General features: G+C 51.3%; 1 protein-coding gene across 12 annotated transcripts in view; it reads left to right on the forward strand.

The window, feature by feature from the left end:
• RYR1 (ryanodine receptor 1) overlaps window positions 1-17,535 on the forward strand; it is a 204,767-nt gene that overhangs the window by 176,242 nt on the left and 10,990 nt on the right. For 6 of the 12 annotated variants that reach the window (XM_081018555.1, XM_081018556.1, XM_081018549.1 and 3 more), the window contains 10 exons: window positions 2,032-2,136; window positions 7,188-7,269; window positions 7,567-8,864; window positions 11,193-11,263; window positions 12,209-12,413; window positions 13,199-13,285; window positions 15,178-15,584; window positions 16,831-16,873; window positions 17,003-17,133; window positions 17,314-17,374. In XM_081018555.1, coding sequence (XP_080874681.1) covers window positions 2,032-2,136; window positions 7,188-7,269; window positions 7,567-8,864; window positions 11,193-11,263; window positions 12,209-12,413; window positions 13,199-13,285; window positions 15,178-15,584; window positions 16,831-16,873; window positions 17,003-17,133; window positions 17,314-17,374 — 2,490 coding nt within the window. Of the gene's footprint in view, window positions 1-2,031; window positions 2,137-3,787; window positions 3,818-6,608; window positions 6,639-7,187; window positions 7,270-7,566; window positions 8,865-11,192; window positions 11,264-12,208; window positions 12,414-13,198; window positions 13,286-15,177; window positions 15,585-16,830; window positions 16,874-17,002; window positions 17,134-17,313; window positions 17,375-17,535 lie in introns of all 12 variants that reach the window. The other 6 variants (XM_081018547.1, XM_081018552.1, XM_081018551.1 and 3 more) reach the window with 2 other exon arrangements.

Genomic DNA, 17,535 nt, shown 5'->3' on the forward strand with positions numbered 1-17,535 from the left:
GGTCCACAATGAGTCAGGGACTTCCCCTGAATGCGAAGACAGGCTCCAGTGGATTGAATGGACAAGACCAATAGTACAGTGGTCAAGAAGGCGGTTCTTGCACATGCTGTAAAAGGAAGTGAGAGGCAAATAAGGCTCATCTACCTGGGAAGATGGGACGCGGGTGGCGCTGTGGTTTAAACCACAGAGCCTAGGACTTGCCAATCAGAAGGTTGGCAGTTCGAATCCCTGCGATGGGGTGAGCTCCCGTTGCTTGGTCGCTGCTCTTGCCAACCAAGCAGTTTGAAAGCACGTCAAAGTGCAAGTAGATAAATAGGTACCACTCCGGCGGGAAGGTAAACGGCGTTTCCGTGCGCTGCTCTGGTTCACCAGAAGCGGCTTAGTCATACTGGTCACATGACCCAGAAGCTGTACTTCCGGCCAATAAAGCGAGATGAGCGCCACAACCCCAGAGTCGGCCATGACTGGACCTAATGGCCAGGGGTCCTTTTATTTTTACCTGCGAAGGAAGCCCATCTATGAGAAGGAAATCTCTGATCCTACACAAATCTGGAGTGGAGTCCCTAAGATGGTTGGATGGCGCCTTGTACGCCTCCTTCCAGCAACTCCTGCAGCCAAGCTGGTGCCAAACGTCTTTCTCTGCTTTCCTTTGGATCACATATTTGAGGCTGAGAGGGGGTCTTGTTGTCTGGGCAGCCCAGGACCTCCATCCAGAGTGCCCAGGCTTGTGTCTTGGGGAGGTCACTTTGACTTCACCCCCAGAAGCACACTCCATTGTCTCTTGAGAAAGATGGATTCAGCATACTGCCATCTGCCTTACTGCAGGGCAGATTCGAGGATAAACCATACGCAGAATGAGTCTGTCCCTGTGGCTTGATGGAGGTAGAAACTGTCTCTCATGCCTTGTTACGCTGCCGTTTCTACGGGGGATACACGCTCGGTGTTTATTACCCCACTATGCAAAAATCTCCAAATGAATCCGAACTTCAATGTCTAAAATCCCTTGTAGAGGACAAGGATCCTGAGATCACGCTAACGGTAGCCAAATTCTGTGCGATTGCCATAAAACGTAGGGAACAAGCTGTGCATGCATGAATGAATTTATTAATACGGTCACAGACCAGCGTCAACACACACAATATCACAGATCATAAAAAAATAAAAAAATAAAAATATCAGAAATACAGAGGACAATATAAATATAACAAGGATTTAAATATAAGAAATTAAAGTTAATTATTAGCGTGCCCCCTATAATTAACATTTGGGGGTTTGGTCATTATGGGATACCACTTGCTTCCTGCGATTAATTGCAGACGCACAGAATTTGGCTACATTTACTGTAGTCTTGGGATTCTTGTCCTCTAACAGTAATTTTAAACTATGGTGTTCCGATTCTTTCCTGGACTTTTGCAAAACAGGTGTAATAAAAGTCAAACGTATATCCTCATAAAGACTACAACGTAATAGTACATGTGAAGCAGTTTCAACTTCCAACGAGCCACAGGGGCAGACCCGTGCTGTGTATGGTTTACCCTCAAATCTGCCCCAAGCTGTGCTATAATAATGATTAAGGCCTTAAGTGATAATTTTAGGTTATATGTTAGTGACTAAGTTTTAATTTATATATATTTTTAACTGTTGCTATATCTGTATTGCCCCTGTTATACTTAATTGCAAATCCAAATGTACCCCTATTGCGTTTTATGACCTCCTTGATATTGTATGTGGGCTGGAACTGGTCTTTGACCGAAATAATAAATTCATTCATTCATGGATGTCATCCAAGGGAGATCCTCTATCCCAGGGGGTGCCCTGTATCTATCCAGCTCCCTCACCTCTCCATCCTTTTCTGGAGTGAACAGCCCCTCCTTTCTTAGGCTCCCACGTGACGATTTACCCCACACTGAGCCGTGTATAAGCTGGGCAGGACGAATTCCCCATGCACAGATCATCTTCAGCAGCCCTATGTTCAGACTACTAGGTATAAATCGGATCTCTTCACTCCATTATTTTCCCCTTCCTCGCCAGGGACCGTGCACTGGGAACCAGCAGAGCCTGGCACACAGCAGGCTGTGGGACGCTGTCATTGGCTTCCTCCATGTCTTTGCTCACATGATGATGAAGTTGGCTCAGGTAAAAGCGAAAACGAGCACGTGCAAGTTTTTGTCTGAACCCTGGCAAGGGGCAGAGGGTAGGGAATATCTTAGAGGTTGTTCATGAGCAGCGGTTGAGGAAGAGTATCCAGAGCAGACAGGGTCTTAGCGCATGGAAGATATGCAAGGCCACGTGGTCTGCTCCACAGCCAAGCCCCGCAACTGTGAACCAGCCTTTCTTGGCCAGCTTTGAAGAAAGAGCAAGCCCCAAGGCCCCAGACATCAATGGCTAAGCAGGGAAAACTTAAGATTCTGCACATTGTCTTGCCAAATGGTTGACTTTGGAAGCCACGCAACGGCAGCAGAGGAGCCTGGCTTTTGGATTCGGGTGTCAAACTCTCAAATCGGTAGCCAACTCTTGAATCAAGGAACCAGGCTTTTGCATCCCATCTTTCCTAACCGGTAGCAAAAGTTTGCCAGCTTGGTCCTACCCCAAGCTCAAGCTTAGGTGCACAAAGCCAGCTCTTTCTACATTTTATAGCCAGGCTTGGGGAAATGGAAGTCAAACTGTGAATGCAAAGTGGCTGCGTTTGGGTCGCTGTCTGGTGCATTTCCTTAGAAAGGCAGTTTTTCTCCCCACCTGCCATCACCTTTGCGGTAAAACTCCTTAAAAAAAAATTCTAGCTAGACTCTGCTTACTTCAAATGGGTCTACAGGTACCTCTGCTAATTTGCACTGGAGGGTTGGCTCCCTGCCTCATTGGGGTCTGGATAAGCCCCCATTCTTTTGGCAACATACCTTTGAGGTGGATGGAAAGATGGAGCAGGAGGGGAAAGCCTTGTCAGGAAGTACGAGTATAGGGTGAGATGTGGGGTGGATGGGGGAGGTGAGGTTGCGTATGGTGCGGTCTCCCTTTTAATCTCTGCACTAACCCCAGGCTCCCCTGCTCTGTGCCTCTCCCCACCCCCACCCCTTCCACTCCTGATCTCTCAGCAACAGCTTTGAGCATCCCTCCTCCTGAAAAGGACCATTTTTGTATTTCACCATCTGGCCTTCCTTTATACCACGCAGACAGATGCACACATTTTCCTGCCCTGTGTCGTGAATGCCTCTCCCTTCCACTGAACTGGAATCCACCTAGGACTTTTGAAAAGAGAGAGAGAGGGGGTTGTCCAGATCTATTTGCAGCAGCCGGTCCCATTTAGGAATGGGGGAGCAATTCAATTTAAGTTTGCATTTAGAAGGCGATTCTATCAAATCTGCTCTTCCTGGAACAATGTGCAAACAGGTGCAAGCCATTCTGAAGGCAGGGCTGCATACAGCCACCCTGGATACCATCAAAAGCAGAAATAATCGTGAATGCACAATAGAAAGGGCTCTGGTACGACCCAGAGCCTGGAGCTGCGGAGGTTGTGAAATCTAGTGGTTGAAGCGCCGGCTCAGTGTCCTTCCCCACTGCAGATTCCGCCCCCACCACACTGGGAGAATGAAGATATGCACAGGTGTCCCTTTTCCTCCCTGCCCTTGCCCCTCTCCCCCACCCCACACGCCCACCTTTCCCCAGAGAAGGGAGGGCAAGGCTGTTCTGACCCCCAAGCAACAAAGGAACGTGCTGGATGGTAAACCTGGCAAAATACAAAAATGTTCTTAAAAATGTTTCTGAATAACATTTTTATTCTGATGTGTGACAGATGACCCAACCCCCAGGACTTCGAAATGGCGTAAGAACCTTTTATGTAGTAGTATGTGGCCATCTCATGCCCTGCTCACTCTGCTTGCTCCTTCCTTCCTTCCCTCCCACCCATCCTTCTTGGTTCCTTCCTTTCCTTCTTTCTGTCCTCTTTCACTTCTTTTTCTCTTTTTCCTCCTTTCCCATCCACTTCTCCTCTCTTTCCCTAGGCACCTTTTCTCTACTCCTCCTTTTGACAGGCCAGACCAGTTTAACTAACACACACACACACAGGAAAAACACCCAAAAGGGTCCTGAGGCCTTTAGATTAAGTCCTCATCTGCTCCCTGCAGCTGCTGTCTAGGTCAAGCCAGACTTTCCTTCCTTTGAACACATGACAAAGGAGGTGTGAACAATGGTCTGGATAAGACTCTGCAACCATTGTGCTAAATGATATTAAGATTCTGCAGCCAGGCAACCCATACCCTGCCGTAGATATTTCAGCCTGTGAAAATTACCATATTTTTCTGTGTATAAGACTAGGGCTTTTTCCTAAAAAATAATGTCCAAAATTTGGGGGGGAGGTCCTTATACACTGATAGATCTCCCCCCCCCCCATTTTCTTAAATCGGAGTCTTATAAATGGGGGTGTCTTATAGACAGAAAAATACGGTAATTCCATCCAACATACAGTGGTACCTCGGGTTACATACGCTCCAGGTTACATACACTTCAGGTTACAGACTCCACTAACCCAGAAATAGTGCTTCAGGTTAAGAACTTTGCTTCAGGATGAGAACAGAAATTGTTCTCCAGCGGCGCGGCAGCAGCAGGAGGCCCCATTAGCTAAAGTGGTGCTTCAGGTTAAGAACAGTTTCAGGTTAAGTACAGACCTGCGGAACGAATTAAGTACTTAACCCGAGGTACCACTGTATTTGAATACTTTTATCTCATACATTTATGCAAATGTCTGTAATTTGTTTTTCACTTGTTTTATTTACAATTCTGCATAATTACATGATTATTATTAATTAAATTTATATACCTCCCCTATACCCGCAGGTCTCAGGGAGGTTCACAGGATAAAATCAGAATATAAAACCACAAAATACATGATCTGAACAAAAACAACCCAATAACCCCCTCCCAAAAACACATTTTTAAAGGGCATGTGGTTTTGCTGGTCAGGGAGAGGGGAGGCTACGCAGTGAAATGGAACTCTGCTGCCTCATCTCCACATATGTACAGGCACACAGACACCCCCGTGGTTTCAGAGAAGACACTTTAGCAAGGTGTCACGGTGGGTGCGCTGCAAGGCAGCTGCTGTCGTTGCCAGAACCCTGACACCTTCATTGTTTGAGAACCCTGGCACCTTCCCATTGCATTAACCTGCGAGGCCCAACGCACACGCCCAGAGCAGCAGGGAAAGTGCCTGACAGAAGCCTTTTTTGAAAATAAAATAATACTGCGGCCTGGGACCCACGTATCTACCGGACCGCCTCTCCTGGTATGTCCCGCGGAGGACCTTAAGGTCTGCAAATGACAACACTTTGGAGGTCCCAGGTCGCAAGGTGGTTAGATTGGTCTCAACTAGGGCCAGGGCCTTTTCAGGACTGGCCCCGACTTGGTGGAATGCTCTGTCCCAAGAGACCAGGGCCCTGCGGGACTTGACATCTTTCTGCAGGGCCTGCAAGACAGAGCTGTTCCGCCTGGCCTTTGGCTTGGACTCGGTCTGACCCTTATGTTTCCCTCCCCTTATGGTCTTGATTCATCAGCTACTTTAAAATGAGGCTGCAATTTAAATTGCATTTTAAATTGGTCCCCCCCCCCCTTATGTTTTTTACTGTGATTTTATTGGTGTTAGCCGCCCTGAGCCTGGCTCTGGCTAGGGAGGGCAGGGTATAAATAAATATTATTATTGTGATGATGATGATGATGATGATGAATCTCCCCAGTTCACCCTATAGCTGCCCACTTCTCTGTCTTACTGGGAAACCTCACTTCCCCCATTCTGTACACACACACACACACACACACACACACACACACACTTTAAGAAAAACCTCAGCCCTTGCTGGTAGATCCATGCAGGAGGACCATAAACATGTCTGTTGTTCTTTCCCATCATGCCTCAGTGCAGGGGAATATGGTAGTCTGGCCTGGTCTGCTTTCCCCTCTCGGTCTGCGGCAGCTGGCCCTTGCTCATCACCCCAGCCCTCCTTTCTCTCCTTCTGCTTCTCCATGCTTCTCCAGACCCCCCCTCCAGCCACCACCATTAAACGGGGTCGTCAGGAGCTCCATGGTTGGCCACCGCTTTGGCTTGCTGGCTCACGCCCCATCCTAGCTCATGTTGTCATGCCGCGGGCGTTGAGGGCGAAGGGGAGGGTTTGCGTTGGCGTTGGCGTTGACCGAAGCTGGCAGCCAGCCCTCTTCTCTCAGCTTGACGCCGGCTGGGAGTTGCGGGCGAAGAGGCAAAGCGCCTCTGGAGCGCCTTGGCCTCTGTACTCATCTCCCCGATTCTAGATTCGCAGCCCTAAGCTGGTTTCAGAGTCCGTCCCTCTCCCAGGGAACTGCAGTTCTGCCAGAGAGGCTTCAGATACCTGAGAGGCCTCGTCACCAGGGGAAAGTCTTCTTTGTTTGTGGTGTAGATATGCCCGTGATGCCAGTCTCTGGAGCGAGTGTCATGGAAGACGTTCACCAGGGGTGTTTTCCTCCCAGCATCCTCTTCCCAAGCAGGCGAGGCTAGGAAATGGGGGTGCAGTGGCTGGGGTGGGCGGGGAGACAGCACTGGGGGATATTTCCGCCCCTCACCAAAACTATCTCTTTGTTGCGCTGCCCATGAGGATCAATTTCGGAGCGAATCCTACCCTGAGGTAAGAAGGGCGTCCCTGCCTCTCCAGAGGCACAGCTCTTGGGTGGTCCTTCAGTCAGAGGAGGAGAAGGAGAGGCTGGGGCCTCCTCAGCATGCTCACATTAGAGTAAGGTGTTCCCCGCACATGTCACAGTGTGACGGCAGTGCCCCGCGGCCGGCTGTGTACCTAAGCTGACTTCAGATATCTGAGTCTCTCCTCTAAGGCTCCGGTTCCAGGTGCCCTGGGACCTCAGGGGGTCATCCTGGGGTGGCACTGTCTCAGGGGCCTGAAGAATGGGCCACAGTGCTCATGGCCCAAGTTGAGACCCATTCCTTGGTCTCTGTGGGCTCTCCCTCCTTCCTGTCCCACACCTAGTTGTGACCGGGTTTCCATTGCCCGGTTAGAAGCCACCAGGTGTGACAGAGCCAGCGAAGGTCGGGCCTTAGGAATACAAGTGGAACGTGGGGTGTGGGGGTGAAGGGGATCTGCGTCCGGAGGCCTCCAAGACACAGGAAGAGATGTCTTTGGTTCCGCAGCACTTAATATCTCCCATGCCTCCCACCCACCCAGGATTCAAGCCAAATTGGGCTTCTGAAGGAGCTGCTGGATCTGCAGAAAGACATGGTGGTGATGTTGCTGTCCCTTCTGGAAGGTAAGACTCCTTAGCCAGGGCGGGGACAGCCAGTCAGGGTTCCATGGCAGCTTCCCTGAGCAGACAGGGGTGTTTTCTGGCTCTACCTGGAGATGCTAGGGGGTTGAACATCGGATCCTGTGTGTTTGTGCAAAACTGCTACAACCCACTGAGATAAATTGCACATATCTCAATCACCCTGAATCCACCTGACAGTGCTTACATGAGTGCAACACCCACCCACTCATCACTTGTGTATCCACCTGCAACACACTTCTCATTCCCACATCTAACCTTACTTTTTATGTGCCTACCCAGGGAACGTGGTGAATGGCACCATCGCTCGGCAGATGGTGGACATGTTGGTGGAGTCTTCCAGTAACGTGGAGATGATTCTCAAGTTCTTCGATATGTTCTTGAAGCTGAAGGACATTGTAGCATCGGACGCCTTCCGAGACTACATCACGGACCCACGGGGTCTCATCTCCAAGAAGGATTTCCAGAAGGCCATGGATAGCCAAAAGCAGTACACGCCGTCCGAGATCCAGTTCCTGCTCTCTTGCTCGGAGGCCGATGAGAACGAGATGATCGACTACGAGGAGTTTGCCGATCGATTCCAAGAGCCCGCCAAAGATATCGGCTTCAACATTGCCGTGCTGCTGACCAACCTCTCGGAGCACATGCCGCACGACAACCGCCTGAAGACCTTCCTGGAGTTGGCGGAATGCATCCTCAACTACTTCAGCCCCTACTTGGGCCGGATTGAGATCATGGGCGCCAGCAAGCGCATTGAGCGCATCTACTTTGAGATCAGCGAGACCAACAAGGCCCAGTGGGAGATGCCCCAGGTCAAGGAGTCCAAGCGGCAGTTCATCTTCGACGTGGTCAACGAGGGGGGTGAGTCGGAGAAGATGGAGCTCTTCATCAACTTCTGCGAGGACACCATCTTTGAGATGCAGATCGCGGCACAGATTTCAGAGGAGGAGGGCCAGGAGGAGGAAGAGGAGGAAGAGGAAGGAGAAGGGGCAGAAGGTGGGGAAGCCGAGAAGGTGTCGGCACCATCGGAGTCATCCTCGGTCTTCGGGGAGTTTTTGGACGGCGTGTTAAACTTCTTCCGCATGTTCACCTACCGCAACATCCGCCGGAAGCTCCGCAAGATCAAGCAGATGACGGTCAAGGAGATGGCCGTGGCTGTGGCCACCTTCATCTACACCATTCTGATGAGCATCCTCCTCTTCTTCTACAACATCTCCAAGGGCATCTTCCTCCTCATCTGGAACACGCTCTTCGGGGGCGGCCTGGTGGAGGAAGCCAAGAAGATCACAGTGACGGAGCTGTTGGCCAGCATGCCCGACCCAACGCAGGACGAGGTGCATGGAGACGTGGCCCCTTCCGAGGAAGTCGAACAGGAGGCTGAGGAAGGGGAGGAAGCAGAGATAGTGGAGCCCGGCAAGGAGGACGTGCCTGCTGAAGGCGGGGAGGGCTTCGACATGAAGAAAGAGCATTTCCGATCCACAGCTCCTGATGCGCCTGGTGGGCTTGGCGATATGGGGGACACGACCCCAGTGGAGCCCCCTACGCCCGAAGGATCGCCCATCCTCAAGAGGAAACTGGGAGTACGTATAGGGCTTCAGGCGGTGCCTGAATAGTGGTGGGAATTCCTAGGGTCTCTCTAGGAGGAGATGAGGCTTAGGGGATGGGTAGGGCACAGAAGGTGGGGAGGTACGATGCCTGGAGGAACTGGATCCGTGAGTGATGTGATTTGGAGTCTAACACCACCGCCATGTTAGCTACCCCGATCTAAAGTGAACCGAGGAGTAATGTCAGCAATTAAGTACAGTGGTACCTCGAGTTACAAACTCCTCAGGTTACAAAAGCTTCAGGTTACAGACTCTGCTAACCTGGAAGAGTTATCTCGAGTTGAGAACTTTGCCCCAGAATGAGAACAGAAATCGTGTGCCAGCAGTGCAGCAGCAGCAAGAGGCCCCATTAGCGAAAGCATGCCTCTAGTTAAGAACAGTTTCGGGTTAAGAACGGACCTCCGGAATGAATTAAGTTCGTAACTAGAGGTACCACTGTATAGGAGACGCACTGCAGGAAGATCGTTATTTTTTAACATTTGTATACCGCTCTTCATCTGTAATCTCAGAGTGGTTTAAAACAAAGATTCAAAATGAAAACACAAAATACATTACAAAAACGAAACAAGCCAATAACACACACACACACACACACACCGGTTTCCCCCTTGCTTCACTGCCTTTCAAGAGAAAACCCACTCTTTAGTGATAAATCAGAACAACTGAATTGCTGTTTACTTCGATTGAGCACTAAAGAGCAGTTTTCCCTGGGAGAAGGCAGTGGGGCTAGTGAAAGTGTAGTTAAGCCCCATGTTTGGAGGAGAAATCCGAACAAGGTTGCACCTGAGAACTGAAACTCATCCATCCTTTGAAATTTGGACGTGCCTGAATTTTGAGATGCATTTCTCCAACCCACTTTCATTATCGTGTGGGGATTTTAGCTCTGCGGTTCAGAGTTCTTTTGTTCTTTCTCCGGGTCTGGAGGGGATGAGAGGGCAGGTTGGGATTCAGGACTCCTGAGTTCCATCCACATTTCTTTGTTCAAAACAAGGGGGTGTTTGAAATCACCTTGTATTATTTGTGCTTGGTATTGCTGTGCCTTAGCCGCTAGATGCTGTTGCATGGCTAGTTCCCGCCTCCCCCGAAGAAATAAGACACAGGACACAAGAATTCAGGTTAATGGGTCAAATTAGGCCACAACTTTATTGATTACAGGAATTGAGCAGTATTGGCTTAGGCATTGGTCCTAACTATTAACCAGCTAGAGGCCGGAAGGGTTAATCACCAGTGGGGGGAGTCCTGCTGATGCACGTCAACTAGGAGCTCCCCCTGACGTCACCGCGTGGGGGCGTGCCGTGGGCCCACGCCTCCTTAGGCTTAGGACAAGGCCACACCCCCCGGAATCCTTTACCAGACTACCCTTGCTTGGGGGAAGGTGATGGTGCTCCTTCCCCCCTTCATTTGCATAACAATAGGACAGTACCCCTACCAATGCCTAACCGCCAATACCGAAGAGTTGTGACGGTTTGCTACGAGGTAGGCAAAAACCAAATGGCTGGAGCCAATCTGCCATTTGGAAAAAATTCCTACCAGGCCCCTTGCCGGCGACCAACCGAAGTTCATAGCAACGTCAGAGAACCTATCCTAAGAAAGGGGGTGGGATGGGGGGGGAAACCGGTCAGCTGCAGGCGCGGGGGGGGAAGAGGAGGAGCCTCAGCTGCGGCAGGTTTAAATAGCCGAGGCCCCGCCCCCGGAGCCAGCTGATTGGCTGGCCCGGGGTATGACACGGGCGAGGATTCCCTTAGGTATCGCAGCCCCCGCAAATGTGGGGAAGGGGCGTGATGCCCGCAACCCCACCTCCTTTTCTTTATTGCAGAAGTGGCTTTAATAGTAACTTTTTTAAAGAAAAGGAAAAATCCAGCCCTGCTCACAAACTTGTGCATCTTCATCCAGGTTGCATTGCAAGTTATTCTGCTTTAGCTCCCTTCTCTGCATTTCAGGTGCAGAATTCTTTCCCAATGCCAAACGTGGCGTTCGATCTGAAGTTAGTGTTACTTGGAGCTGAGTTGATATCCATCTGTCCTGGGGGGCGATGGAGGACTGCACCTTTGTGGGGGGGGGGAGTCAAACTGTTGAAGCGTTCCAGCGCCACTGCAATTAATGGACCTGACTAACCTAGGTCCATTACTTTCAACGGGTTTTCTCCAAGTAGGACTTAGCTGGAGATAGCCCTTGGTCCCTGCTGCTTGCTGGCATGCAATAAATCCCCCCGCGTAGCAGCCATGATGCCCACAAACTCCTTTTGCTCCCAGCCGTCTTGTGGCACCAACTCGCTCACCAACCCATCTTCTTGTGACTCTCCAGGTGGAAGGAGAGGAAGGGGAGGCAGAGCCGGAGAAGATTGAGGAGCCTCCCGTGGAACCAGAGAAAGCTGAGTGAGTGCCGTGCTAGGTGAAAGTGGATTGCACACTCTGGATTAAGCTGGGACTTGCAGGGGGGGGAAATCAGAGGGGTGGTCCCGGGGGCAGGGTGTTACTGAGAACCTTAGCCCTTTATGTTTACTTTTATTTTTTTACCATAATATTTATTAATTTTCAATAGACATAACAAAAAAGAGAATATGCAACAACATAACAACACAACAACAACACAATAAAAAAGTGAAAAATAAGAAAAAAGAATAACAAACTTAACATACCTAAACAGGAAAAAAAGAAACTCAACCAATTAATTAAAATCCATTTTCATAAACATTTTAGTTGACTTCCTCTAATCTCCTCCATCTGAATTTCCTCTTAATTTGAATGTAGCAGTTTCCAATATCATTATTTCATAAAACAGTATTACAGTCATATTCCAATTTCTTTACCTTTCTTATAGTACATTTTCTTATTTATACATTTAAGTCTAATTTAGTCCTAAGCCTGATTGGTTCTTACAAGTGGTTACATATCTTTAATATTAGAATATTTATTCAAATAGTCTTTAAGTTTCTTCCAATCTTCTTGGTAGTCCTCTTCTTTCTGGTCGCGGATTCTCCCGGTGAGATCAGCCAACTCCATGAATTCCATCATCTCCTTTATGTTTACTTTTAAAAGCAGCCAGTTGCCATCCCTCAAGGTATCAAAAACACGGGAACCAGCACGGTGCACTCCAGATGTTGCTGCACTCCAGCTCCCATCATCCTTTGCTGCTGGCCATGTGGATGGGGCTGATGGGAGTTGAAGAACAACAACATTGAGGGGGGCGACACATTGGCTTCCCATGGTGTGTGGCCCATTTCAGCTGGAGAGGGGTTCGAATACAGGGTTCGAATACAGGGTGGCAAAGGTGGTGTGTCTTTCAAGTTTTCTCTCCACCTCCCCCCTTGTCCCTCCCAGTGCTGAAAATGGGGAGAAGGCAGCAAAGGAGGAGGAGGAAGAGAAGAAGGAGGAGGAGAAGGAAGAGGAGGAGGAGAAGCCCAAGGAGGAGGAAGAACCACCAGCCAAGCAGAAGAAGAAGGTGGCCCAGAGGGACAAGAAGCAGGCGGAGGAAGGAGGCTCGGAGTTTTGGAACGAGCTGGAGATCCAGAGGACAAAGTTCCTGGTAAGGGAGATGACCAGAGACATTTGGGCTCCACGTTTCTGAATTATGCGTCAAGTAGAGAAAGGGGGGGGGCGTTTTCCTCCCTGTGTCATAATGCTAAAACCCGGTGGGACCATCCATTGGAGCTGAACCATGGGAGACAGACAAAGGTAAAGGGACCCCTGACCATTGGGTCTAGTCACGGACGACTGGGGTTGCGGTGCTCATCTGGCTTTATTGGCCAAGGGAGCCGGTGTACAGCTTCAAGTTCATGTGGCCAGCATGACTAAGCCGCTTCTGGCAAACCAGAGCAGCGCACGGAAACACCGTTTACCTTCCCGCCGGAGCGGTACCTATTTATCTACTTGCACTTTGACGCACTTTCGAACTGCTAGGTTGGCAGGAGCAGGGACCGAGCAACAGGAGCTCACCCCCCACTGCAGGGATTTGAACCGCCGACCTTCTGATCGGCAAGTCCTAGGCTCTGTGGTTTCACCCACAGCGCCACAAAGGAGGCAGTTTTTCACCCACTGCAGAGTTGAACCATGGAATCTCCTCCCACAACCATATGGCAGTGGCCATCAACTTGAATGTCTTTAAAGGGCGGTTGGACCAATTAATGGAGACTGTCCGTGGTTGCTAGGCATGGGGACGTTCTTCTGCTTCCACAGTCAGTCTGCCTCTGACTACCAGCTGTTTGGGGAGGTCTTCATGGCCCTTTGGCCTGGTCCAGCAGGGCTTTCCCGATGTTCCTAAGGACATGCACCCCCACATTGTTCTTCTCCTCTTATCCACCCTCTTTGCAGAATTACCTGTCCAGGAATTTCTACAATCTCCGCTTCCTCGCCCTCTTCTTGGCTTTTGCTATCAACTTCATTTTGCTCTTCTATAAGGTAAGTAGGTCTGGAGATCTGCCGAGGGAGAGATGGGATACCCTGGGGTAGGGATGGTGGGTGCGGGGGGCAGAGGAAAGATTCAAGAGAACGGTCAAAGTCTGACAAGTTAATGCAGGCCAGAGGACGAGATCCATGCTGCAGTTTGGGAAGTGCAGAAGTGGGAGAAAGCAGGTTGTGCGCAATGACATATTTCCCCCCCACTGTAGGTTTTTCATGCCATATTTTAAATAGTTGCAACCTTCCTGTCAGGGAACTGCCATCAGTGCCGGAGGGAGAGAGAGAGCTCCAGAGGGATCCCAGAGAGCGTCCCGGGATCGGGAGAGGCAGCCCATCTTCTGGGGAATGGAATCAGCTCAGCTCCAGTGGAGAAGGGGGGCAGATGGGGGAATCTGAGAGGGAGTCACATGACTCCTTGCCGGGAACCAGCGGGGGGAGGAAGGGTCCTCCGCTGCCTACGCCCTCCTTGCACAGAAGGCTTCCGCGCAGGGAGAGTAGGAGGAGACTGGGTGTGAAAGAACTTCTATGTTGGAAGAAGTTTAAGAAATGCCCACTGACGGATTCTGCCAGCGATTGAGTCAGCCACGGGTGAGTGGCCATCCGGACAGGAAAGGTTCACTCAGGCAACCCAGCCAGGTGTGGGCACCGGCTTACGCACGAGTAACCCCTAGAACCATTACACTTCCCCAAGGGTGTACGGTGCATAATGAATTTTAATAGCCACCACAACAGCAACACAGCATGCTGGGAGCCAAAACAACTGGGCACAGCTTTTGGGAGGGCAAATGGTTGGAAACCAAGAACTCTTGCCAGGGTAGGGACCCTCAGACCTGCAGGGCAGATGTGCCCCCCACAGACCTCTCTTTCTCTCTGGCCCTTGGCACATTCCCCATCCCACACCCCTCTCTGGTCCTGCTTTGCACCCCAAGTGCTCCCCCCCCCGGCTGGATCGTGTCCTTGGACTCAGCTTGCACCTCTTGCTTGCCTGGGTGCCTGTGCTGGTCCCATGGGTTACGCAAGAGGCGAGGTCCAAGTCCAGTCCGTGGTCAAAGGTGCAACGTGGTGCCAGTCCGTAGTAGCTGCAGCTGGGTGCAGGGCAGGGAGTCGGGTGAAGTCAGGAACAGGCTTGCAAGCAGGGAGCCAGGGGGGGTCAGGAGCTCAGGCAGGTAAGCAGGACGTGGTTCAGGCAGGAACTAGCAACCAACAATGTTGCTCCCGCAACTTGGGACTGGGGCTGGCCGGCTTTTATCTGCCCCGAGGCATAGGGCGGCCCAGATCCTCTGGTGACTCGCCTCTCCTGGCCTGGAGGCGAGCACTCCTCCTGCGGGAACGTAGTTCCCTCCGCCTCTCTGCCCTGAGCCTCTGCAGCTCAGGAGAGGCTGGAGGGTTACCGGACGCAGAGGTGACCTCAGCTTCCTCTGACGGGGCTGAGAGTGGAGCACCTGCAGGCAATGGGTCCTCCATCACCTCAGGAGCCAGAGCAGGCTCAGCTGATGCCTGCACCTGAGGATCCAGCACAGGTGAGGACCCTTCAGGCTCATGCCCCAGCCCCGGCTCAGCTGGTTCTGGAGGCAGGGAATCCTGTACAGGCTGGGGTCCCTCAGGTTCAGCATCTGAGTCCGAATCCCAGGCCATCACAGTGCCAGAGGGGGGCATTTGACAGTGTGGGCAGAAACTAGTCTGTCGCATGAAGGCAAAGCTCGTATCCTTTGCTCCACCAACTTTTGCCTCTGACCCTGCCTGCCTGGACCCAGAAGGGAACATGACTCTCAGGCTGAAGACAGGTTCCCCAGCCCTGACCTGGTGGCTAAGCTGTAAGAGCAAGCACTCCCGGCTTGAGGGTCGCAACTTTGCATCCCAACCTCCTCCTCCTCCTCTCTTGCCATTCCCAGGTTTCCGACACCCCTCCTGGCGAGGAGGAGTTTGAGGGCTCTGGGTTCGATGGGGATTTGGAGTCTGGCTCTGGAGGCGGCTCTGGCTTTGGTGGCGGGGACGACGACAGCGGGGACGGGAACGGCAACGGCAACGGGGATGAGGACGATGAAGACAGTGTGGTCTACTTCTTCCTGGAGGAGAGCACGGGCTACATGCAGCCAGCCTTGCAGTTCCTGGCCATCTTCCACACGCTGGTGGCCTTCCTCTGCATCATCGGATACAACTGCCTGAAGGTGCCTCTGGTCATCTTCAAGCGCGAGAAGGAGCTGGCGCGGAAGCTGGAGTTTGACGGTCTCTACATCACGGAGCAGCCGGAGGACGACGACATCAAGGGGCAGTGGGACCGCCTGGTGCTCAATGCTCCGTGAGTCCATCTGTGGGGAGGGGAGGAGCTAAGCGGCGGCTCCTCCCCCTCTGGGCAACAGCCCCGCCTCATAAAGGTTCAGAAAGAGGGGAGAGGGCTTCCCAGAGTGCAGCTGGGCTAAACCCTCCTCGGGGCAATAGGTCAAAACCAACTGGCAAGGAGGTTCAGGACAGGCCAGCTCCGCTTGGCATAGTGCACCTGTCATTCATCTCGGACACTGAGGTCCAGCTCTGAGGGCCTTCTGGCAGTTCCCTCCCTGTGAGGTTACAGGGAACCAGGCAGAGGGCCTTCTCAGTAGTGGCACCCTGCCTGTGGAACGCCCTTCTGTCAAACATCAAGGAAATACAGTGGTACCTCGGGTTAAGTACTTAATTCGTTCCGGAGGTCCGTTCTTAACCTGAAACTGTTCTTAACCCGAAGCACCACTTTAGCTAATGGGGCCTCCAGCTGCTGCCGCGCCGCTGCGGCACAATTTCTGTTCTCATCCTGAAGCAAAGTTCTTAACCCGAGGTACTATATCTGGGTTAGCAGAGTCTGTAACCTGAAGTGTATGTAACCTGAAGCGTATGTAACCCGAGGTACCACTGTAAACAACTATCTGACTTTTAGAAGACATCTGGAGGCAACCCTGTTTAGGGAAGTATTTAATGTTTGATGTTTTATTGTGCTTTTAATATTCTGTTGAGAGATGCCCAGAGTGGCTGAAGAAACCCAGCCAGATGGGCAGGTTATAAATAATAAATAATAATAATAATTTATTTATTTATTTATTTGCCATCACAAGATGCAGCGGTGGCCAAACAAGTTTGCAGAGGAGCAAAGGGGCCAGGCAAAAACTCAAGGAGGGATATTGCCTGTTGATGCCTCTTATGCCATGATAGCTAAAAGGAAGCCTCCTTGTTCAGAGAGGGCGCTGTGGATACGTGCAGGGGAAGGCCAGCCCTTGCACCCAGGCTTGAGAGCTTCCTACTTAAGCTGGCCACTCACAGAAACAGAAAGCTGGGCTGAGTGGGCCTTTGATTGGACGCAGCAGGTTGGAAGGCTGAGGTCCAGGGTTGCCAGTGGGTAGGGGGAGAAGATTGGCTGAGTGAAGAGGGTCAGGTGAAAGGGCTTTTGGGGAGAAGTGGGTTTTGCAGAGGGAGGGAGGGAAAGAAATGGCCCTGGCAGGTCAGGGAGCCTTCATCGGAGCAGGAGGAACGAATGGTATTCTTAATGGGTTTTGTCCCCTCTTTTCTCCCCTTGCCAGGTCATTCCCAAGCAACTACTGGGACAAATTCATCAAGAGAAAGGTGAGATCTTCCACCATTGTCTAGGCTAGGGAAACAAAGGCCTCGGGCTCTCCTGATCTAAGGCAGGGGTGGTTAACAAGATGGAGAGCCCATCTTTTCTTAACCACATCCCTCCCTCCAACCCTCCAGGTGCTAAACAAATACGGTGACATCTACGGGCGAGAGAGAATTGCAGAACTACTGGGAATAGATCTGGCCAGTCTGGAAATCACAGCACAGAACGAGAAAAAAACTGAGCCAGACACGTCTCTCATAACATGGTGAGGAGGATGGGCAGAGCTGGCAGTGGGGCAAAGGCGAAGCTGCTTGGGCCTATGCTTCCTAAGCGTGGGACAAGGGGAAGTGTGGACGGGCCCTTTGGGAGGCATGCAACAAAACAGAACGTATGAATTTACATGCACACTTGCATTCCTCCTTATCCTCCCTTTCTCTTCTGCTAGGATTACCTCTATTGACATCAAGTACAAGGTCTGGAAATTTGGAGTGATCTTCACTGACAACGTGAGTGAGAAGATGCAGTTAGAGGGCTGGGGGGCGGGAGGGTCAACTGTTCAATATTTATGCCAATTGGTGCCACAGCCTGGCAAACACTGGCTAAAGGGGAGGAAGGCCATTCAGACCAGCACAATCCCCACTGTAAGCCGGGGGAGATGCGAGGGCTT

Source organism: Podarcis pityusensis, assembly GCF_964106645.2.
Source record: "Podarcis pityusensis genome assembly, chromosome: 8".
In the NCBI taxonomy this organism is placed as follows: Eukaryota; Metazoa; Chordata; class Lepidosauria; order Squamata; family Lacertidae; genus Podarcis; species Podarcis pityusensis.